Source organism: Mesoplodon mirus, assembly GCF_964341445.2.
Source record: "Mesoplodon mirus genome assembly, chromosome: 4".
NCBI classification, from domain to species: Eukaryota; Metazoa; Chordata; class Mammalia; order Artiodactyla; family Ziphiidae; genus Mesoplodon; species Mesoplodon mirus.
In genome coordinates this window covers 102813179-102836882 of record NC_138979.1, presented here as the reverse complement: position 1 = coordinate 102836882, position 23704 = coordinate 102813179, and the positions used below count along the sequence as shown (strand labels likewise).

General features: G+C 39.1%; 1 protein-coding gene across 5 annotated transcripts in view; it reads right to left on the bottom strand.

The window, feature by feature from the left end:
* Window positions 1-1760: 1760 nt before the first annotated feature.
* The window catches only part of TTBK2 (tau tubulin kinase 2), a 153569-nt gene continuing 131625 nt past the window's right edge, over window positions 1761-23704 (bottom strand). For all 5 annotated transcript variants that reach the window (XM_082620122.1, XM_082620121.1, XM_082620124.1 and 2 more), the window contains 4 exons: window positions 21231-21442; window positions 18849-19437; window positions 7565-8838; window positions 1761-5231 (listed from right to left, as the gene is read on the bottom strand). In XM_082620122.1, the coding sequence (XP_082476248.1) occupies window positions 4769-5231; window positions 7565-8838; window positions 18849-19437; window positions 21231-21442 (2538 nt within the window). In that variant the 3' untranslated portion in view covers window positions 1761-4768. The remainder of the gene's footprint in view (window positions 5232-7564; window positions 8839-18848; window positions 19438-21230; window positions 21443-23704) is intronic.

Genomic DNA, 23704 nt, shown 5'->3' with positions numbered 1-23704 from the left:
TATGCACCTGTGATTTCTGAACTTGGGTAAATATTGACATGTGAAGACTACTATAGTGGTTACATGCCTTAATCCATGCCATAATACTTTTTATATTAGAACACAGATAAATGACTATTCTGCAAATAAACTGTCTACAGAACCAAACTCAAGAAAACTAAACAATACAGTTGTCACCAACCGTTCTATCTCCTCAGTGATACAGGTGCTGAAATATCTCTCCCTTTAGGCAAAGTCCCAACACATCTGTGGTAAATACATATAAACAGAAATGGGCAGATTTTAAAACAGTGAACGCAAATAACTTAATTCCAAAACACATGAACATGACAGAAGAAATGGTTCCCTAACATATGCCACATTTTGATATCAAGGAATGAAAAGTTTTAAAATGTGAAAAATTTGATTTTTAAGACTAAATCTAGACTTAGCTACAAATAAATGTATTTTCAAATAGCCAAAGTAAGATGTATTTTTTGCCCTAAGACACTAAATTCTGAATTCTGGATCCTGTTTCTCCTATCACCAATTCCTAATGTTAGATTAAGAATGTAGTTCCTAGGGCTTCCCTGGTGGCGCAGTGGTTGAGAGTCCACCTACGTGTGCAGGGGACACGGGTTCGTGCCCCGGTCCAGGAAGATCCCACATGCCACAGAGCGGCTGGGCCCGTGAGCCATGGCTGTTGAGCCTGCGCGTGCAGAGCCTGTGCTCCGCCACGGGAGAGGCCACAACGGTGAGAGGCTCACATACCGCAAAAAAAAAAAAAAAAAAAAAAAAAAGAATGTAGTTCCTAGAACAAAGAATCCTCTGCTCTTGAGGGAAAAAGCATAATGTTTTTAATTCAAAGCTACTGGATATAGAACAACTAGTTATCGTTTTAACTGTCTGTGTCTGGGTTTATAAAACATGCACCAACACTTTTCCTTGTCAATTGAATATAACCATACAAACATTCACATGAAAATCTGTGGCCTGGAAGGAATCTCTGATGATTACAGAGAACTTCAAATTCCCATAGTGGCTAAGAGCAAAACAGATACTGCACCCTAGTCTGCTGAATTAGTAAGCAGCTGAGATTTGTTTAGTATTTAAAGCAAACAATATAGAGTGGATAATGATAACAGTGGGTCTCAATTACCATTTTGCCACTAATTTAGGACTTGATTAACTTGTTAACTCAAGAAAACCCCAAAAAACCCAAAAAAGCATTCACTCCACAACATGCAGCTTAAAAAACAGTAAATGTAACTATGCCACTGTCAGCAAGGCCAGCTTGCACACCAAGTTGAGAATAAGAGTGCCTACTTAAGACTTAACATTCGAAAATGTTTATAATCTGTGCTTTAAAGTTAAATTTGATATGACCCAATTTTCATTCTTTGTTCACTACACATTAAAGTTAAATGCCTTTAAGCTGTGCAAAAGACTGCTATGTGGAATTTTAACATTTCAAACAATCTACACCCTGGAGATTTGGCAGCATAATTTAGGAATAATGCTACCTAAAGGGACTGAACTGTTGCTAATTCCATCTTCTGCTCCACCCAAGTAATTCCAAAGACTAGACAAGGGAGGGTAAGGGCAAGTGTGACTAGGTAACTAGCCATTTTGTTGCGAAAGGAGAAACTAGGAGGCACCTGGTTTTCAAAAGATAATTTTAGCTTCTGCCCCATACTACTCTTCATATAGTTTGGCTTGGCTTTAATTGATGGCCATGTCCCTCACCTTAGGTAGAATATCCAAACTGGTTTAAAATCAGTTGGATGATCTACGTTTGTTACTGAAATCTGAAATATGCCATCACTAAAAAAGTTAAAAATAAATAAAAAAGAACTAACAACAACAAAACCCAACTCATTTTCTGTATCATACTCTAAAATAAAACAAAAACAAAAATCCTTGTGCCAAAAGTGCTTTGCTCAGGGCTGCCAACATCTCTTTTTAGCCCAAGACATCTAAAATCTAAAAGCACAAACTGCTTTTAAAAACTGTAGAGTAAATCTCTTCAAGATAGTCCTCTTAAGAGTATCTATTGATACATGAGCTATAATTAATCTGTCTTCTTTTGAAAGTATCAGAGCAGAAATATCTTTGGTTAAATCTTTTCTCTACATGCAAAATAAAATATTCTTACACAACAAGGCTGGATCTTGAGTTTGCCAGTGCCATTTAGAAAAGGGGGGCAACACAGTGGAAAAGCTGGGAGAAAAATGGAAGGAACCAAAAAAGAGAGGAAACATTCAGTTGCCATGTTGCCATCACGGTCAGTTTTGACTTCTAGCAGAGAAATGCCAATAAGAAATAAAATAGCACACATACTACAGTTTGCAGCCTCATCAGCTTTTCAAATAGTTACCATGAGCACATTTCTGATTAGAGGGCTCAGGATTTAAAGCTGGCTACTTTTAGCACAATTTAGCTAATACAACAGGAAAAAGATAATTTCTTAATTGTAGATTACTTCCCACCGCCCACCTCCCCAAGTGAGGTGAAAAGAGGAAAGCAGAATGGTAATTTTTAAGAGATTTTTGTTTTTAAATCAATTTCTGTCAGACCCATGATTATCATCCCAGTTTATCCACTCTAACCATAAGGACAGAATTATGTAATTAACATGACAAATCTTTGAACCAGTATTACAAGTGTGTCCTCGTAATTTTTTCCCCTATTAAAATCTTTTAAAAATGAAAATTAAGTAACCTATCTTGGCTTGTTAAAGACTGCCAACCTTTGCATTATTCACAAGGAAGGCAAAAAGAATGTTAAGTGTCACATGCCAAGAATGTATTTTCAGAAAATGAAGACAGACAAGGCCCAAGTGTACACGAGGCACACAATAAAAAGTGATTTTACCATCTGTGATCTTGAAACTACAAGTGGAGAATGAGAGAGAATGCGTTTATATAAGCATATGTTTCTCTATATATTTATAAATATTTATATAATTTACCATGAGGACATGCAAGCAGTGTTATAGCAACTATTATACAACATAATACAGAAGGATTGGTCCTTCCAACATTACAGTCGCTTTAGTTCAACAGCAAATATGTCTTATCTATTGCATTCCTCTGTAGTCTTGAAACCAGAGAGAAATTAAGATTCCACACTATGCTATATTTCTTATGGGAGACCGTATATGCCTCAATAGTGTTTTGAGTTTTTGTTTTTTGTTTTTTTTTCAAAAAGCTCAACACAGATAAAGAGAACAAGATAAGTTCAGTGCAGCTTCAGGGCAGCTTTGATGCAGCATTAGAATATGTTCACTTGGTGAGGAAATATCTTTCTTTTTTTCTGTTTTCCAATTCAACCATATTAGGTTTGGCAGCAAACACAAGGTCAAAGAGAAAGCACAGATGTTTGCTAGAAGGCAAATTTCAACAGCAAGCAGACCAATTTACCTGACCTTAATAAGGTCTTTACAACACAAAAACTGTGAGTATAAAAGAGCTCATTTAAAAAATCTAGTATAATTTAACTTTGACTGATTCCTCTTAGCAGAAGAGTGAGATCAGAACAAATATGATCCTCCTTACAGCTTTATAAATTAAGATTACATGGAAATCAGGTCAAGAAGCCCAAATATTCAAACTAAAGCACAGGTGAAGCAGGTAATAAAATCTTAAAAGATAAATATTGAGCCTTAATTTATTTCCTCAGATACTCATTCCTTATTGGCTAAATGTATAAAATACAAAGTTTGAGAATTTTAAGCCTCAACATACCTAATTTCTTCCTATTTTTCTTTCTAAAGCTCTAAAAGCATAAAGTCACATTCCACAGCAATGTACTTCCCTGGTATTGTCTTGGAGGTTGATAGTAGAAATAGTTGGTACCTAGAAGATTTAAGGAAGCAAGGTCTTCTCTGGTCAGTTTTCCTTCCACAAGGAGGAAACTAACAGGGGAAAGAGGGTTCTTCTATCTTGAAGGGTATTACTCCACACTCTGTCCCTCTTCCTAAAGCACTGAAGCCTGCAAAGTAGTTCTATTTAGACTTTTCCTCCCTTCACCTAAGTTTCATCAGTTATTTTTCACAATAAAAATATACTGAGTTAAGTAACTGTTGCTCCAAAGAGAAATATTAGGGGATTTAAAAAAGTAATTGGATTTGAAATTCTCAGCATGTGCTGCCAAAAGCACGTTAGAATGTATTGTCAAAATAAGAGAGATTGGATCAGATGACAAACACTAACTTTAAAAAATGTGAAATCCAGGGAGGGTACTAGGAATGAGGCAAAGTAAAGGTGTGAACTCTCAATACACCAGGTAAACACACAAGCCAAATGTATACGAGCACTGGCTCCCCAGCAACACACTTCTTACATACTCTAATATTGGAGCAATTCTGACTCTCCGAGGTTGGTAAGTTTGGAAAGCAAATGTTAAAGTGAGAAGTTTCACTTTTGCTATATAATCTTTGAGCAGAGCCTTAAAAAAAGTAGGCTAAACCCCTTAAAATTCCAATCCACCCCCTACCTTCAACATTTTTGTTTTGAAGGCAGATAAGAAATGAGAGTTCATTTAGCCAGTTTCACCCCCTTGGATTTTGCTGGCTTGCCCCTTCCTATGCAGACATTGATTCCTGATCTGCTTGCTGCCTATCTTAGGTAATTTCTTATCATATATCTGCTTATAAATATTTTATCATGTTACTTTCTTTTGCAAGACAAGATCAACACTGATTTTTTTTAATAGACAGTACAGGGACACACACGTATCAGATTTAGGAGGAAGATCTCACACCTTTCACAGAGATGCAGCCTAGCTCCTATCTGCTGAGTTTACTGGCTGACTTACTCTTCCCTGGGGGGGCTTTAGTGCTGGCCGAGTGGTGGTGGAGGCTGCTGGATCCTTTCAGGCCATTCTTGCTGGGTTTGCAGTGCTCCTGTTGGCAGGACCTCCTGGAGGAGGAAGATCCTGAGTGGCTGGGAGGTGACTTGCTTCTCCCCAGAAGCGGGGATGAACTCCTCTGGTCATGGTGGGGCCGTCCAGCCCTAGATGGTGAGGAACTGGATGTGCGAGGCAAGGAAGAGCTTCGAGGAGAGGCACTGGGACTCCTGCGAGGGACAACTGGACTCTTGGGTGGTGTTTTTGGATTGTGAGGGGATCCTGGACTCTTGTACTGAGTAGTGCTCCGGGGTTTCTGAGATCCATTTTGAAGAATTTGGGCCAGGCGGGAGAAAAGGTCTGAGTCGGAACTGCTACTCCCTAGGACTTTATATCTGCGGAGCCTGAAAAAAAACAGAGAATAATTATTTTCACTTTAATTCACTTTAAGTGTGCCTAGAAAGTTACAATGTCCCAAATCATAATATGTATGATGTGAGTCAAAATCAGGAAACAGAGGATGCGGAGTTACTCTTTCATATACCAGCTGTATAACCCTGGACAAATTATTTAACCTCTCCCAGCTTTGAAGGGGAATATTATCTATCTCACAGGGTTACTGAGCAGTCAAGTGCAGTAAAGTACTTAATTGGATGTCTGCCATCCAGAAGCACTTACATGTTGTTAAGCCCCTTCCTCCTATAGCATGTTTGCTCTTCCCATTTTAGAATTAACTTAATGAAATGTCTCTAGCATGTTAGCATATTAGGGAGAGTAAACAATTTTGTTTAAGGCTTCTAGGACAGGAGTTCTATATATACTTAGGCAAACATTAAACTCCACAATATAAGTCTTCGATAGTACTCACCAACAGCAGGAACTACAGATAAAAATATATTTCAACCTCATTTAATAATTTCCAAAAGAAAAGAGTAGTCACTGGTTTCTCTGGGCCTCAGTTTCTGCCCCTGACGATACCCTGAGATTCAGGAGAGCCGAATGCCTCTCTTACTGGCAACCAAGCCATCTAGAAAGCATTCATATGAATAGCAATGTCTCCTCTGCCCTAAATATCTTTCTGTCTTGGCCTAAAATCCATTCAGTTTAAGAATTTAAACCTCAAACTGCTGACATGCAACTCCTTACAGAAGGAAATGGGAGAAGAACTTCCAAGTTGTATTGGCACCTGCAGGATGCAGGGGACATATACAGCCACCATCACCATCATGGATCAGCAACAAGTTACTGATTTTTTCTCTGAATTTTCTCCCTTCTTCCTTCCCCACCATCTACTTATACTGACAAATGACATGAAACTCATTCTGGTTAAGCCTAACTTCATGGATCTTATTGTAAAAATTGAAGAATGGAATAAGATAATTCCTCTGTGCCAGGACCTATGTGGGAAAGTTGAGTTCCCACTAAATTCCCAGATGAGTTTCAGGCTGGTCAGCTCTGTAATATCTGGCACAATGCCACACATCTGGCTTTGTTATCAGGTTACCTACCAAGTTCTACTTTGAGGAGACATGTAAAGTTCTAAATAGTAAATAGTAATTAAGATTTGTTTGTTGCAGTCCAAAGCAGCTCAAGCCACAGATATACTATCTCTATTAAGCACAGATGCCAAGCAAAAGGGGGGACAGGTGAATATTGTCCATGGAATCATCTTTTTAAAATGTCTCAGCTAAATGACTGCTGTTTACTCATCACCATTTTTCCCATTGAAGTCTAGTTCCATGGTCATTTCAAATCCAGTGTTTAGTTACCTTTGAACCTGAAAGAAACCCTAGGGCAAGTCAAAACTAAACTTTAGGTAAGGGTAGCAAGTTCTGCTGGGTAATGATACAGATAGAACCTCACTTTAATATACTTCAGAAATCCTTATAACAGGTGGAGGCCTATTATCTAGAACAAGCTATAATTTTCAGGTAAATTTATTTTGATGTCCACTTTGTTTTTGTTAAAAGACTATCCTTTTGCTTCTTCTCCAAGGGTTTAGACCATTCTACTCTGAAAAGTGAGTAACGGCTCCAAGGAAAGCACTCTTAATTGGTTCATTACTTCCCAATATTTTCCTCTCTTCAAAATATAATCACTCCATGGTCAACTACACATAAGAATATTTCAATAAACAAGCATACCACGCAGTAAATATTAAGGCAATATCTTTATTATGTATGGTCCTGTATATCATCAGATGTAGGGAAACTCCCTAAAGGATTTTTTGTTTGTTGAATTCATTATAATCAGATAAATAGAACTGTTACTAGGGTCCATTCATCATATTATAGACACAGTATCTTTCCCCAGAATTTGACATCATAATGACATCTGTTATAACGGGATTCTGACTGGACAAAACTAGAAAATTACCGAGTATCTAGTTAAAATGGACTGGGAAAGAGACATAACCTTTGTTGCATGGTAAAAAGCACTAAACAAAGCTCTAGACATATTCTACCTACTTCCTCTTCCCCAAACCATGAGGCAAATGTTTTACCCATATTATAGATAAGGAAACTGAGGTTCACACTGCTAGAAAGTGGGAGAGCTAAGAATTAACCTGGATCAAACTGACCCTTTCAACTACACTATGCTATAAGGCTTGGGAAAGGCAGGGAAGGAAGTAGATGATCAGAAGCAGGCAACAAAGAAATGAAACCAATGACATTATCAAGCAGACACAGAAATAGTGCTACACACGTAACATAGGGAGAAGAGCACACAGCATCACCTGGCTTCCACTCCAGGCCTCAGGGGTGGCTTTCCTGGTGGTGGCCGGGGCAAGAACTGAGATGAAGTTGAGCTGTTGACTTGATCTGTGTTGACCCATGAAACTGGCCTTGGAATTTTGCTCTTTCTGGACTGGGAGATGATGGGTGTCAGAAAGCTGTCTTCGGCTGACCTGTTCAGGTGTGAGTCTACAGCCAGTCTTGAAAAGGGAGTGAAGACTTCCTCCTCAGAAAAAGGAGCAGGAATAGTGGATAATCTCTCCTCTAGCAATTTATCAGAGGCACTTGAGAGGTCCCCAAGGAAAGACTTGAGTTGCCTTTTTTCCACCAGAAGCTTGACTAGATCTGGCTGATAAGCTTTCTTTTGGAGGAGCTTCTCTTTTGCAGAGATTGGACAGGATGATTCAAAAGTTGAATCTACCTCTTGTGCTAAAACAGGGATTCGGCTGTGTCTAGTTACAAAGGATGACCTAACCACATCCTTCCGAGATGGAGGACAATGTTCACTCTCTGAAACAGAATGAAATAGTTCTCCATTTCTAGGGGCAATTTTCTCTCTCTTACCCTCTTGGTACAAAAAAGTAGAGAGGTCTCCTTGATGACTCAGCAAGTCTTCACTCTTGATGTCATCCTCCTTAGATATCTTACCTTTTTGCATTGCTGCCATCTGGCCTATCTGTCCTTCAACATGTTGGTCAATAACTCGTGAAGATACTGCTGAAGTTCCAACTGCCAAAAGCTTCACTATCTCGTGACTTTTGTCTTGATTTGGCACCACACTAAAAGTCTGTGTCTTTATCACATCAAGAGGTTCAGTAGCAGCTGAGTGATCCCTTTCCACCGTCACCAAGTCTCCTGGGAGAGGGGAGATCTCAATATAAGGTTGCCCTTTACTCAACTTCTCATCTTCATTAACTGACCCCACAAGCATGCTTTTCTCTTCCGTTTCCCTAGGGAGACCCTCAAATTCTCTCACAGCCAGTCTGTTATGGTCAGGAAGGTCTTTTGGTCCCAGGTCTTGGGAGCTGTCACACTCTCTAATGCTGGGTAACATGTCATGACCAATATGATCTATCTGATGCCCGAAGTCTGTTCTGCTTCCTCCACTAGGAGGTTCGCGCTCTGTCACAACCAAGCCAGAGAAGCTCTCCCTTGGAGAGTAAAGTTCCACAGTGGGCTCCACGGGATGAAGGTCTTTCTTTTCTGGCTGCTGACCATAATGAAAGCTACCTGAAGTCGACTGTGTAGATGCCACAGAACGTCTAGGAATTGTAATCTGGAGAGAGAAGAGAAAAAAAGTTAAATGCAATAATGTGGAATTATAAAATGAAGATGTATGAGTTGAGAGTTAACACCTCAAATTCTAATTTATAAGAGGAACGCAGATCCCAACCAGCTTTGCCCAACTCATAGTTAAAATGAACAATTCTGAATAAAAATGCATGATACTCAAGCTCCCCTACTCAAGAAACTGTACAGAACAGTCTCCCTCTAGGTTCATCCCTGTCTTTTCTTTAGCTTGCTCTGTACTCTGGAAGACTGATTTCTACTGACTGCACTATCCAGGCTCCCTTGCCTTCTGATTTCTGGTTGTGTTTGCCCAATGGGCAGCACCAACAGAGAATCAGGGAGTTGGAGGCGAAAAAAGATCTGGGTATTACTTTTCTCTGCTTCCTCCTGAGGGACTGCAGCTTTGGCGGTACATTCTACCACTCCTGACCACAGCTTCTGTCACATGGCCCCCTCTCCTATAGATATGACTCTTACCAGGTTCTGCTAACTGCCCCTCTTCCTTCTCTTTCAGGACTCAGAATAGGAATAGCTCCCTCTATTTCTGTTCCTGTTGGCTCTCTTAAACCCTACCCACACGTCTGTAAAAAGTTCCTTTCATTAGATTTTCTCCAAGTCCCTATGAGTGTGCCAGCTATTTCCTGCCAGAATCCAGATACAGGATCTTAGGGAAAAATTATTGGTAAATTATTGTAAGTTGAAAAACTCCAAATTTACATGCATTTGTTGTTTCCCCTAAATTCTGTAAATCAATGTTATTAATATTTTCCTATAAGCAAACACAAAGATGTTTACTAATGTTTTATATCTTCTTTAATTTTTTAAGGTCACGCCTATTATAAATGAAATTCTACCATCCTTCCACAGAGGTCATTTCAATTCTATGTGAATAAGATTCATTGTTTAATAAGAATGTCCTTTCTTTAAGACACCTACAGGACTTCCCTGGTGGCACAGTGGTTAAGAATCCGCCTGCCAACGCAGGGGACATGGGTTCGATCCCTGGTCCGGGTAGATCCCACATGCCACGGAGCAACTAAGCCCAATGTGCCACAACTACTGAGCCTGCACACCACAACTACTGAAGCCTGCATGCTCTAGGGCCCGTGCTCAGCAACAAGAGAAGCCACTGAAATGAGAAGCTTGCGCACCACAACGAAGAGTAGCCCCCACTCGCGGCAACTAGAGAAAGCCTGTGCGCAGCAACAAAGATCCAACGCGGTGAAAAACAAATTAAATTAAATTAAAAAAATACATTAAAGACACCTACATCTTCACATTTGTTAAGTGACATGTAAGGAGGCAGAAAATGTCAACCACATAAACTGGTAAGGAAAAAAGCATTTTGAGAAATTAACTCGAAAATCATTTAATGAAGCCCATTAAGCTCTAATAAAACTATGGAAATTGGTCTGAATTCAAAGCAAAATGAATTTGAAGCTGTCATGGGAGATTTCACTTAGACCCCATCTCTAGTCCAATGACACCAAGAAACCCATTTGGTTCCAGAGTCAGATAAGTTGTTTATTTATTATTTTTTTAAACAGATATTCATTTTTATTTATTTATTTATTTATTTATTTATTTTTGGCTGTGTTGCATCTTCGTCTCTGTGCGAGGGCTTTCTCCAGTTGGAGCAAGCGGGGGCCACTCCTCATCGCGGTGCGCGGGGCTCTCACTATCGTGGCCTCTCTTGTTGCGGAGCACAGGCTCCAGACGTGCACGCTCAGTAGTTGTGGCTCACGGGCTCAGTTGCTCCGCGGCATGTGGGATCCTCCCAGACCAGGGCTCGAACCCACGTCCCCCGCATTAGCAGGCAGACCCCCAACCACTGCGCCACCAGGGAGGCCCCAGATAAGTTGTTTAGATCTGTTTCTCTGTGTGTCAGGAATACAATTAGGTTTAAGAACACGCAAAGCTTACCCTAAGCCCAGCCCAGGGAGACAACACTTAACTAATGTCCTGGAATAGTTCCTGAGTGGAATCAGTGTACTGAGGCTCTGTCAGGTTAATCCAAGACAGGCTAGGTTCAGACATGAATTCTCACAATAAGCCCAGACCTACAGTGACCTTGGGGAAAAGGCAATAAGTTCTACTGGTGCTGTCACCCTTCAGGAAGTCACCTCATACCTGTACCTCTCTTTCATTATACTAAATATAGGCAAATGGCAATTTTCTAGTATTTTTAAAAATGATATTGAAACTTAAAATTTATAGTTATTTACTCTTCAAATTTTACTTTTTAAGATCTGAGAGTGATGGTGATAAGAAAAGCAGTTATGAAATTATATTAAATACCAAGTAACTAGGGAGATGACTATATTTACATTCAAAATAAACCAACAGTCATTTCATTATTATATGTAATTCCAAGTACATCAGCCAAAATGAAATCAGCATTATTTACAAAAATAACACTCCACTGGTCTTCTGAGATTGAAGCTAGAGAATCAATGCACTTCTGAGCCTAACTCATCTGGATTCAGGATATAAATGTCTGTACGTATGGTATGAAAAAAGAGATGATAATCTTGTATAGAGAAAAGATATATGAACCACTGGAGAGAAGAATTAATTTTCTTGAAAAGATTCTGAGCAATTATGAGAAACTGCATAAATTACTGTAATATTTATATAGCACTTCAATTTATAAAATATTCCTAAAATCATTTTTACTGATTCCATTTCATAGCTGCCCGGTATTTTATTTTATTATTTATTTATTTATTTATTTATTTTTGGGGTACGCGGGCCTCTCACAGTTGTGGCCTCTCCCGTTGCGGAGCACAGGCTCCGGACGTGCAGGCTCAGCGGCCATGGCTCATGGGCCCAGCCGCTCCACGGAATGTGGGATCCTCCCAGACCGGGGAACGAACCCGTGTCCCCTGCATTGGCAGGCGGACTCTCAACCACTGCGCCACCAGGGAAGCCCGTTGCCCGGTATTTTAATTGAGTACTTTTATTAACACAAATTTCACAAATGAAGAAAAACACAGTCAAAAAAAGTTAGGGACAGGATTCTAGGATTTTGAAAGTCCCTCACAGCAAAGCCTACTTACTGACATGTACTAAACACTCTCAAATGAAGTCTGGGAAACTGAGTCTGCAAAAAAAAAATTTTTTTTTAATAAAAACATTATCTATCAAGGTGAACAAAACCAAAGATCAATAGCTGCATACAGAGAAAAGAAAGCTAATTCTAAGTATAGCTGAAAACAGCTTCCTTAACATTAGACTATAAAGACACAAAAGCAATTCCCATACTTGGGACACTCTATAGAATGAATTAATGATCTGCCAGTAAGCCATATACATCCTTTATATGTTTAATTTCTCTAATTCACAAACGTTTCATCAAGGCATGAATTCAATCATTTCCTTTCTTCTGTTCTCTAATTGCATCAGGTACACCTTTCTATAGAATTAGAAAATCACCTCAATGTTTTCCATTTCTTTCAAATTTTCTTATTTTTATTAATGTCTAGTACTGAATTTGGCTAACATCAGTCTCATTACTTTTTAGTTCAGATAAAGCAGCCTCATTATTTTATAGTTACCCCATGTTCAGAACTGGCCACACAGGCAAGAGACAATAAACTGCAAACCAACTATTCACATTTTAACTTACAAATTATCCTTTTACTTTCCTCCATTCAAAGATAGTAATGCTATTAAGATAATAAAAACCTTGGTAAATTCAACATTCATACCAAATAGTCTCTCTTCCAAATGAAAGGAATATGGTATATGAAATATCTACATTTCATTGTTTTTCTGGCAAACAATTTAGAAGAGATATAGGTAGTAGAATAATTTACCGGTTCCTACTATAGCCAAGAGTAACTGAGTTATTCTTGGCCTAATTCCAGGCCTATTAAAAAAATCAAATTTTAACCATTCAAATTTCTTTGGGCTATTTAAATTCCACTGCAGACTTTTGTTTAAAGCATCTTTATATAATACTTTATACAAGTGTCGAAAACTATGAATAAAACTAAGCTACTATTATTGAACCATGTTTTTATGTACTAAATTTTTATTTCTATAAAGACAGTACACAGTTGCGGTAACATGTGCATATTAAGAGGCCATACATCCTAAAAGAATGTCTCACTCTCTCACTCTTTACCCCTGTTGCTTACTCTGACCGCATTTATGTTGGTTACTTTTGCTGAAGATATTGTTATTTTGTGGTTTGGCTTATGTGGATAGATATGAGGGCTGATGCGGTGGTAAGGAATGGAGAGGGCAGAAGTCTTTGTTTACAGAGGTGGGTAAAACTGAAAACCTGAAGCCTCAAGACCTGAGTAAATGAGAAGTAAAAGTTGTTTTTTCCCTTCCCCTGTTATCCCACTCCTCAGAGACAGTCACTCATTATTAATAGTTGAATGTATATTTAAGGGAATCTGAAGTTATAAAAATTTTTTAGAGGTACTAGGAATCATAAATAAGTCACAACTCACACCCAAAGAATAGAAGTCCCAGAAAAGACAGATTGAAATAATATTTCTTGGCTGGCCTGTAATTATATATCACATACATGGCTACAGGATTTAATAGTCACTTTTCAAGCCCCTTCATACAATCTTGGAAGACACTTTGGGGATAAATCTAGTCCAACTACCCCCAACTTCCACAACCTAGACATTTCTATCACAGCATCTACAGCACTTAAATAGTGAGGAGAGTCACTGGGCTTTGATGCCTAGCACAGTACCTGACATACAGTAGACGCTCAATAAATGTGGAACATATGAGTAAATCAACCATTAGATGCTTGGGTTCCTTCTATGAAGCCTCTCCCAAGTAACAGTCCAGTCTTTTATTTGAACACTTCACAAATGGGCTTTTTTTAACTTCCTAAGTCGGTCCATCCAGTCTCTCATCCTTTCTGACCGTTCATGGATTGAATTATACCATCATATATAATTCCAGAGATGTAATCTCATAGAAACAAAACTTTTCTATAATTATAATGACCCAACTTTCCAGATCAAAAATAGAAATCCATGGGGCTTCCCTGGTGGCGCAGTGGTTGAGAGTCTGCCTGCCGATGCAGGGGACACGGGTTCGTGCCCTGGTCCAGGAAGATCCCACATGCCGTGGAGTGGCTGGGCCCGTGAGCCATGGCCGCTGAGCCTGTGCGTCCGGAGCCTGTGCTCCGCAACAGGAGAGGCCACAACAGTGAGAGGCCCGCGTACCGAAAAAAAAAAAAAAAAAAAAAGAAATCCATGGTCAGACAGAGGACATTTAGCCACTCCCTAGTCAATGTACATGCATTCAACTCTCCTACAAAATCCATTTCAAGAAGTTAACCATGGTGGCAATCAATCCAAAAAGTCCTTACCTTTCCACACTATTAAAGAACGCATCTGTTAATTACATGGATCATTGATTTTTCAGTAGAGACTCTGAGTGACTCCATGAGCTTTCATATAGTCACTCCAGGTGTACAAGGGCTCCAAATATTCAGGGGAACACTGGAAAAGTCACATGAAGCTACTATTTCAGGTAAGCTGCACTACTGAAATGTCTCAAGTCTTCATTGAGATTTTCATGATTCATAGTTCAAGCCCTCATATTTGCTTGAACTAATGCCAAAGCTTCCTCACTGGCTGCTGCCCCAGCCATTCTCCCTCCATGGCTCCCAAAGAGCACATTACTCCCCACCCTCAACCCTGGCAGTTTCTTGTCCTGCATCCCATATACCTCATCGTGGCAGGTCAAGGCCCTTTATCACCTCACTTGTGCGGCTCATTTTCAGCCTCCTTCCTTTGCCCTAACATTCTGGATTACTTATTTAAATACTCTAAATTTTGGTGTTTCAAGCCTCTCTGCCTTCATACATGCTGTGTTTTTTGCTTGACACCCCTGCATCTCCTTCCAGCAAACTTATTCATCCTTCAAAGTCCTCTTATTTTTGAAAGTAATATATCTTCACATGGTAAATAAAATTAGAAAATAAGAGTTGAGAAAATTGAAACACCCAATATTGCACTACCCTGTCCTAGGCAGATTTATCTGTGTTCTCATTTGTGTACACAGCTCCACCACAATCACTTCATGTGGTTTAAGGTAAATGTTTAGATTTAGTGACAGGCCTTCACTGTCAACCTAACAGGTTGGTGCCAAATGTTTATCCCTGAGGTACAGCAGAAAGCCTGGAACTTAGCAGACACCTCACGGAACTGAAGGGCTGAAAGAACAGAATTAAGGCAACGCAATCAACTGCTGGTCTGACTCTCATAGTACTGGTATTGGTAATTCCTGTAAATACAGCCAGAGGAATCCTCTTAATAGATGCTGACTAACAGATTACAAAAGAAGTACATGTGACTCTCTTTTTGTCCTGCTCCTTCTCTGTGCATTATTTTACACCCCCTACTCCTGCTCTTCTTCTTCTCAATGTCTGAAAAACAAGTCAATGAGGAAAGTCAGTATGTTGACAATCCCCTGGTATGAGGAAAGGCTGGTCTGTGTGACCAATAGAATATGGCAGAAATGATGATATGCCCCTTCTGAGATCAGGTTATAAAAGACAGTGTGGCTTCTACCTTGGTGGAGGGTGTTCTCTCCACCACCACCCCCGCCCCCTTCTCTGTCTCTTTCTCTCCTCACTCTCTGAAAAAGCCAGCTGCCATGTCAAGTATCGAAAGCCTACGTGGTGAGGAACTGAAGCCTCTGGCCAACATCCAGTGAGGAACTGAGGCCTGCCAACAACCACGTGAGTGGGCTTGGAAGTGGATCTTCCCATCCCGTCCAACCCTATGATGATTTCCCTGGCCTACAGCTTGGTAGCAACCTCATGAGAAACTCTGAGCCAGAACGATCAGACTAACCCACTCCTGCATTCCCAACCCTTAGAAAAAGTGTGAAATAATAAATGTTGTTTAAAGCTGCTAAGTTTGGGGTAATTTGTTACATAGCAAAAGGTAACATATAGGTGGTATTATTATTCTCCAGTCACATTTATAGTGTTTCCAAAGGTGATACTAAAATGAAGCACTGCCTTTCTAAAGGACTGTCTAGAACCAAGAGATCACGTGGTACAATCTGCCACGATATTCTGTAAGGAATAACGCGTCCAACCGTCTCCCTACCAACAGTGATTACTCAACACCACATAAAACTGGTCACATTCTTTCCTACAGTTACTGTCATTCTGGACCAATAGTTAGATCTGTTTCAGAAGCAGTTCAAGTTACTTTAGTTTCCTTCTCTATCCTTGTTCATTTATGCCAGTTTAATTTTGCCTCTCCATTTGCTAATCAAAACATAATTTAATATCTCCCCTATAAGCCAAAGTTTAGTCTTATTTTGCTCCCTATAAATCTATGTTGTTCAGCCTCTTTTTAGAAATGATTAGTAGTGGGCTAACTTCATAACTGTTTACCCCAGGGGAAAAAAAATCTGATTTCCAAAAATAACCCCAATTTCTTTTGAATCTAGCAAATTTATCCGTCTTTCAAAATATATCATCTAAAAAATTTATACATGCTATTTGATAACCAGTGGTTTCATGTATATGGATAAGGAAAGCCCTTAAACAAGGTTCACAAATCTATGCTAAGAAATAAAGAGAATTAAAGAATGCTGAAGTTCTCATCCGTTGATTTAATATGCCAACTATACCTGTAATACAGATAAACTTTTGCTTTGCCTATTTTTATAGTTCTTACATATTTTAAGATACCAGGACAATTTCCTTTCATATCATCATAAAGAGGAAACAAGCCTGAATGCAAAAGATATAAACTAACAAACTGTTTCCCATCAGAATATGTCCTAATTTAAAATATTCAGATAGAATGGTACTATGTTTTATCATACTGTCTAAGCTAGAGCACGTGATCAGAGCTGCAAGAGACCTAGAGAGACTATTTGGTGGTACTCCCTACTTAATGTGTCTGTAGTTAAGTTAGGGAAGTAACAACATCTGCTTGCAAAAGTAAACTCTGAATGTAGGCCTCAAGAAGAGAATCAAGATATATTTTTATCCCAAGCTCCCCAAAATGAAGGAGATGGTAAGTTCAATACCTTAGATACAAGTGTACAAGTGATGAGGCTGCTATTTAAGAGACCTTCAGTTAAGAAAAAGATTTTTTATTTAAAGATACCTGAAAATAAGGTCAAACTTATAATATCAAATATAATATACAAGTCTTTCAAAAACTTGATAGAGAAAATGTTGCAGATAGTGTAAGAGAACCATGAGAACAATTTTTGTGGACAGGACAGTATTGATAGGAGAGAGTAAAAAATACCAGGAGAAATGGAGCCGAGAGGGTTTAGAACCCTTTATGCAGGGAAGCACAACAGAATGCTGTTGGAAAAATGCATGAGCCAACAGTGAGTATATAGCATACTAGAGCCAAAGAAAAGAAGAAACTGAATCTGGGAAGGTAGAAAGAGGGAATGAATGGAAAGAGGAAGGTGGGGTGGAAAAAGAAATGCAGACAAGGGAGGGAGGCATTAGGATCTGCTCCTAGCCCAAAGGGGACCTCTGTTCAATTTGGAAAAGGATGCCCCTCAAAGAGGAAACAGCCCTACACAAAGATAAACAGTTTGGCTAGCAAAGTTTGGGTTAGATTTCAGCCCCAACTTGTTCCCTTGGCTAGGTCTCTTTATGCAGCGAATGACTTGTATAACTACACAAAACAGTCCTAGGAAAGAAGGAAGGACCAACTAACTATGATGAAGAAAGAGGCAAGCATTTATTTCTCTATTTCGAAGTGCAGGTAAATTCCTATAGAGCTGTACACAAAATCAAATTTTGTTACCTTTTCTTACTGTTTTACACCTGCGTGTGCAATTCTGTTCTAATTGAAAACATTTCAGCTCGCGGAACAATGCTGTTACTGGTGAGCTGGAAGAGACGGCTGCTAGCTGATGACGGCATTTAAGGAAACCTGGTACTCCCACGCATGTAAGGACAGATGGACCTGCTCGCGCCTGAGATGCTGCCTCCATATCTGGCTTTTGTGAGACTCACACAGTCACAGAGGGCACCAATGCTTACTGATAAGAACAGGGTAACAGGTGTCTCCAGCTAAATGCCCAAACTGAGAATAAAGAGTGAGTTTCCTCAAAATGTTCCTTTGCAGAAGGCCTGTATCACAATTGCCTTCAGCTACTTGTTAAAATGCAGATTCCTGGGCTCTCACTATCCCAAACCTACTGAAGCAGAAGTTCTGGAAGTGAGGCTGGGACTCTATTTTATAAACAAAAGACATTAAGCTTGGAAAACTACTATCAAAATAAAAATTAAATGTGAAAAAAATAGTTGGAAAACTACTGTTTAAAAGGAACATAAGGGCTTCCCTGGTGGCGCAGCGGTTGAGAGTCCGCCTGCCGATGCAGGGGACACGGGTTTGTGGCCCGGTCTGGGAAGATCTCACATGCCGCAGAGCGGCTGGGACCGTGAGCCATGGCCACTGAGCCTGCGCGTCCGGAGCCTGTGCTCCGCAACGGGAAAGGCCACAACAGTGAGAGGCCTCCATACCATTAAAAAAAAAAAAAGGGAACATAAAATATGACAAATTTCTGGGTGAAGGTTATGAAGGAGAAAGGAAACAAAAAGAATGATACTAGCAACGGTGTACCATATAAAGTACAAACCATGAATGGTTAAATACATGCCATCCTCACCGTATTTATAATGTAGAGTTCAAAAATCTCTAGAATTACAAATTTTAAAAAATCATATTATATATACACACACAGATAGACAGCTCTTGTGGTCTAATTATAAATGTTATTATGAAATTAGGTCATGATGACATTTCACATATTAGGTTAGTATCCTGATAGAAAATCTCACTTCTTGAGAAATTTCACATTGGAAGATGGACTACAGAACTTAGTCCAGACATCATTCCCTACACCCATGTGCCAAACTTAGGCCTCTGCAGAAGAATCTTAGTTGATCAACTATTAGTCCTTTCTTAATAGCACCTTGAGTGGATGACAGAAAAATGACAGGAGCAAATCACTTACTGCTGTAAGGGGTCCTTCTGCTTGTGCCTCCATTGGACTTGTGGGTGTCACTGCAATAAATTGACTACCAGCTCCAGCCTGGAGTTCCAGCCTATCTGCATATTGTTCTGAAGCAGCAGTGGCAGGGCACTTCCCAGAAACTGCTACGATCACACCTGAGGTTTCCTTCTTTAAATGATCATTTTCTGCCCAAGGACCCAATCGGAGCTTTTCATCTTGAGGCGATTCCTCTAGGACTTGAAGGACTTCGGGCTCCTCATCGGAAGGGCTTCCAGTTGTTTTATGGCCTAAAGCCTCATTTGTCCTAAAATCCCGAAGGTCCTGTTCCTTATCCACAATCACCCATTCTTTGGAGTCAACCTCCTGCTTGCAGGAGCTCAGGTTAACGGCTACAAATCCATTGCTGCCACCACCATCTGCCTGCTCAGGGGTGTTGGCAGAGGCAGGCTTGGAAGCATCTGGAAGATACTCTTCATCATAGTGCCAGATGTGGTCAGTACGGGACACAGCAGGAACACAAGGCTTATGAAGCAGAGCAGGGAGAACAGATTCCTTTCCTTCACTGGAATCTTTCTGCATTTTCTCCAAGCTTAAGAAAATGAACACAAGTTACTTAACTGTCCTAGGGAGAATACTTATTATATAGCCTATAAGTTCTATACAGAACTAATATTTACCCACAGAGGAGAAAAAAACAATATGGATAAAGCATACGGAACATTTCATGGGTGGATAACGCTCTGCTCCAGCTGTCATATCCTGTTTTGGAAGACGGAGCCCGTAGGAGGAAGATGTCTCTCCTGCTGCTGGGCAGGAAAGAAGCCTAACCAGGTTAACCAGGGTGACTTGTGTGATCCAGTTCACCTTTGCTTTGCCAATTCAATCACACTGCCCTCTGCTCTCTGCTCTGCTCTGAGGGACTGAGGGACAACTTACCCAAGGGGCTTTTGCCTCAGCAGAGGCCCTACAAAAGGAAATGATGAAGCTAATACACATCAGGCAAATACTTTCTGCATTTGTTTTGTCTTCAGAGAGGTATATAAATGTATATCATTCAAGTAAACTCCACCAAAGACAGGACTAAGCAATAGTGTGACTGGTGGTATTTGGCTGCACTGGCTTCTGAGAACTGCTCTCACCTGCAGGGAAGCAGTTTAAGCAATACATATTTGTTCCTCTCCTTAAGTTTGTAATTAGGTGCTTCACTTCCCTCAACTGCTCCTTATTCATTCTAGGTTCTGGCTTGAGTTCATTTTCTTGGAGTACTTCTGTTCTCTGTCTTATCTCTCAGCTCTTCCCTCAGCATGGACTCTCTTTTTAGTTACATTCTTTTGTTAGACTAATTTTTTCCCAAACTAAGCTTTTATCCCTATCACACTTTTGTTTTTATTCCCAATCTCATGCACAACTGAAAATGTTTAAACACTGCCCCAGTCCATCCTTTTGATCATATCAACGTGTAGACACAAGCTTACATCACATAGCTGTGAGACTGAATGAGTACCATATGAAGAATACACAGCTATGAAGTGCTGTTTAAAATGGAAGCTAGATTGGACTAGGCCAGAAGTGGCTGAATTATCTTCAGACACAGTAACTATTATGTTAGTTAAATACATGGTCCTTCTAACTTCATATTTCTTTGCCAATAGTAGCCACTGGGGATGTACAATTGAAGGATGTGACTATTATTAAAGTCACTCAGGTCTTAATATTACTAAAGTCTTCTATAATTCATAAATATATCCCAAGTTCTTTTTAAAGTTTCATTTCAGTCTTTTGTTATCAAAATTGGAGATAAGGGGCCTTAGAACCATGAACTACAAACAGTCGTTACCTATGTATAGCTCTCTAAAGTTCCAACTTTCCTTCTTTCTAGGTAGAATGATAAATATTCATGTCTCTTTTTCCTACAGCATTTACTCATAGAAGGCCTTCATTAAATTGAATTCAACTGCCTATCACTTGTATATAAATTACTTTTTCCCCTACTTCATGTACTCTTCCTTCTTCTTGCCTAATACCATCTTTTTCATGCCCTCTCTTACAATGCATCTTCTCCATTCCAATAAAAGAGATCATCTTCCAAACAAAATCACTTCAAAATGTTCATTTAATTCATACCTAGTCTTATGAAGTTTCCAGCTCCCACAGCCAAAGGCTATATGTTATAGAACTTGTAATAATATCAGAAGGCAAGTCACATTAAGAATGAGGATGTTAACTAAAAACATGGATAAAGATGACAGCTTAATCAAATCAGTGCTACAAAAATGTAAAAACTCCTTATCTGAAAAACTTTACATAATAGAAAGTAATAATATCAATAGTGTTTTAGTTGCTTTAAAAAAAAGAAAAAGAAAAAGAAAAGCTATTTTATACCAGGTCTCAATAAACTTGTCAGTATCTGGCTTTGGCTCCAGCACCAAACGTTTTTCCAGCTCAAAGCTGTGGATGGAACGTAACTTTCGCACCAATGGAACATCTCTGTCTGGCTGAGTAATCTCTGAGCGGACACGAATTGGTGAACCAAGGCTTGGAGCATTCAGAATACCATTTGCTTGACCATGGCTGTTCTCCTCTTCAGTAGCAGCCTAGCAAAACATAAAAGGAAGCCATGAAAAACATTCTAGTCACTATAAATGATAGGAATCATTGAAGTCTTTCAAAATAATATAAGCAAATGATTGGGGTTTTTTTCAGAAGATTAGGATATTTTGGCTAGTGTAATTCATTACATACTTGTCTATTAACCCTTTATTAAATAAGTTTTCTAAATTTATTCTCAGTTTCAGTATTTTTAGTGTTTTATATTTTGGTACAAAGATAAACAGACTGAAAACGTTTAACAACCTTGGCTTTTTGTATTATGTCTAACTAAATGTTTGCAGGACCTTATTCCACTAAACCAAAATTAAACCTGGAGAGGACATTCTCTTTGAGACATAAGTAGTCTCACAAGAGGTAGGAGAGGTTGCCAAGCCTGAATACTCCCTGTCTCAGTTCCTCTCTAAAAACCAACCAAACAACAACAAGAAAACTAGAGCTAGAACAATGAGCAGCTGGGTAGAGCAGAAGGAGGCTGAGAATGAGGCAGCCCAGAGGGGTGGAGGTGCCTAAGGACAGAGGATACAGTAGCACTATTACCGGGGAAATTAAGCTTTACACCAGCAGTAGGGAGAGAGAGGAAGTCTGAATGTCTATTCTGATTAAAGACCGTCAAGAATGCCCAGTTGGTCTTAAACTGGGGGTGCTCTCTGGCTACCAGGAGAAGCAGGAGACAATCTTCTCCGAAGGAAGGTTTCCCCAACCCCCAATTTAGGCCTACAGGACTCCCACGAATTATTAATTAATGAGTAAAACACTAAAGGTAGTCAAACATATAAGAAGGCATGCCACCATGACCAAGAGTCAGCAGAACTGATAATAATAATTTTAAAAAATGTTTGTAACTCCCAAAGACTTCAGGTATCAAACTTGTTCAGATACAGCATATAGAACAGTTATGCATAAAATGTTTAAATATATAAAGGTCAACAAAGGATTACTTGGAATTAACTGATGAATTTAATTTAAATATTCAATTAAGTTGTTAAACAGCAAATTAGCCACAAAAGGCCAAAGTTATTAATTCATGAATAAGAAGACATAGCAAAAGAAATTACCTAGAATGAAGCACAGCAAGATAAGAAGAAAAATATAAAAAATGATATTAAGAGATGACAGAATAAAAAGATCTAATATATGTTTACTTAATTGGTGTCCCTGAAAGAGAGAACAGAAGAATGAAGAGGTGACAATATTTAGGTAGAGAACAGCTGTGCATTTCCCAGAACTGATTAAAAAAAGAAATATGTGTATGCTTATATATGTCATAGTTAAAGTGCAGAACACCAAAGACAAGGAGAAAAGCTTAAAAGTAGCTGGGGGAATGGTCATCTACCAAAAAAAAGAAAGAAAAAATAGTAGACTTCTGAACACTAATAATTGAAGACAGAAGAAAAATAACTGTCAATCAAAAAATTTGAAGGCAGCAGAAACTATTTTTAAAGAATAAGGCTGAAATACATACATTTACAGCTAGGTAAAAATTGAAAGAGTCCTCTATCAGAAGACCTCAACCAAAGAAACTTCTAAAGGGAATATTTCAGGAAGAAAAATGATTGAGTTGGGGACTTCCAAAATTGCAAGGAAATGGTAAACATCTATGAAAATTCCATATAAACATTACTTGTATAAAAGAATACCACTAATAATCTAATTTACATAATTTTTAAAAGGAAGGAATTAAAAAATGAAAATAATTAAATGTAGATTAAATAGTGATAACATGTGAAAGAAAACTAATTAAGACCTATGTCAAGTGCCACTACACTCTGTCACATACACAAACACCCATATGGGCTGACAACTGAAAATGTCACTAGAGAATTTTTACTAAGAACAGTTTGCTCCTGGTGTTTACTATAAAGGCAGCCAGAGGTGACATTACAAAAATCTGACACTGACTTCCTGACTACTTTTCACTACTTATTCCTGATTACTACTAGTCCAGATAGTGCTAACCAACAACCAGACCACAGGGCAGCATATCACATCTATGCAGAGAATGTTCCTGCAAATGACTCCCATTACTGAAAGTATATACTGTTAATTTTTAAAAATTATATAGTTTAAAAATATAGTATATATTGTCCAAAGATAGGCCAGACTCCTCAGACGTTGTCACAGAAGATTCTTTTCAAGATATATTTCCCATTCACAAAGCAGGACTAGCAAAGTTTCTATCAATCATGTTAACAGATATGAGCCGGGAGTCTCATTTTACACCTATAAATTTAACCTCCCCAACTAAA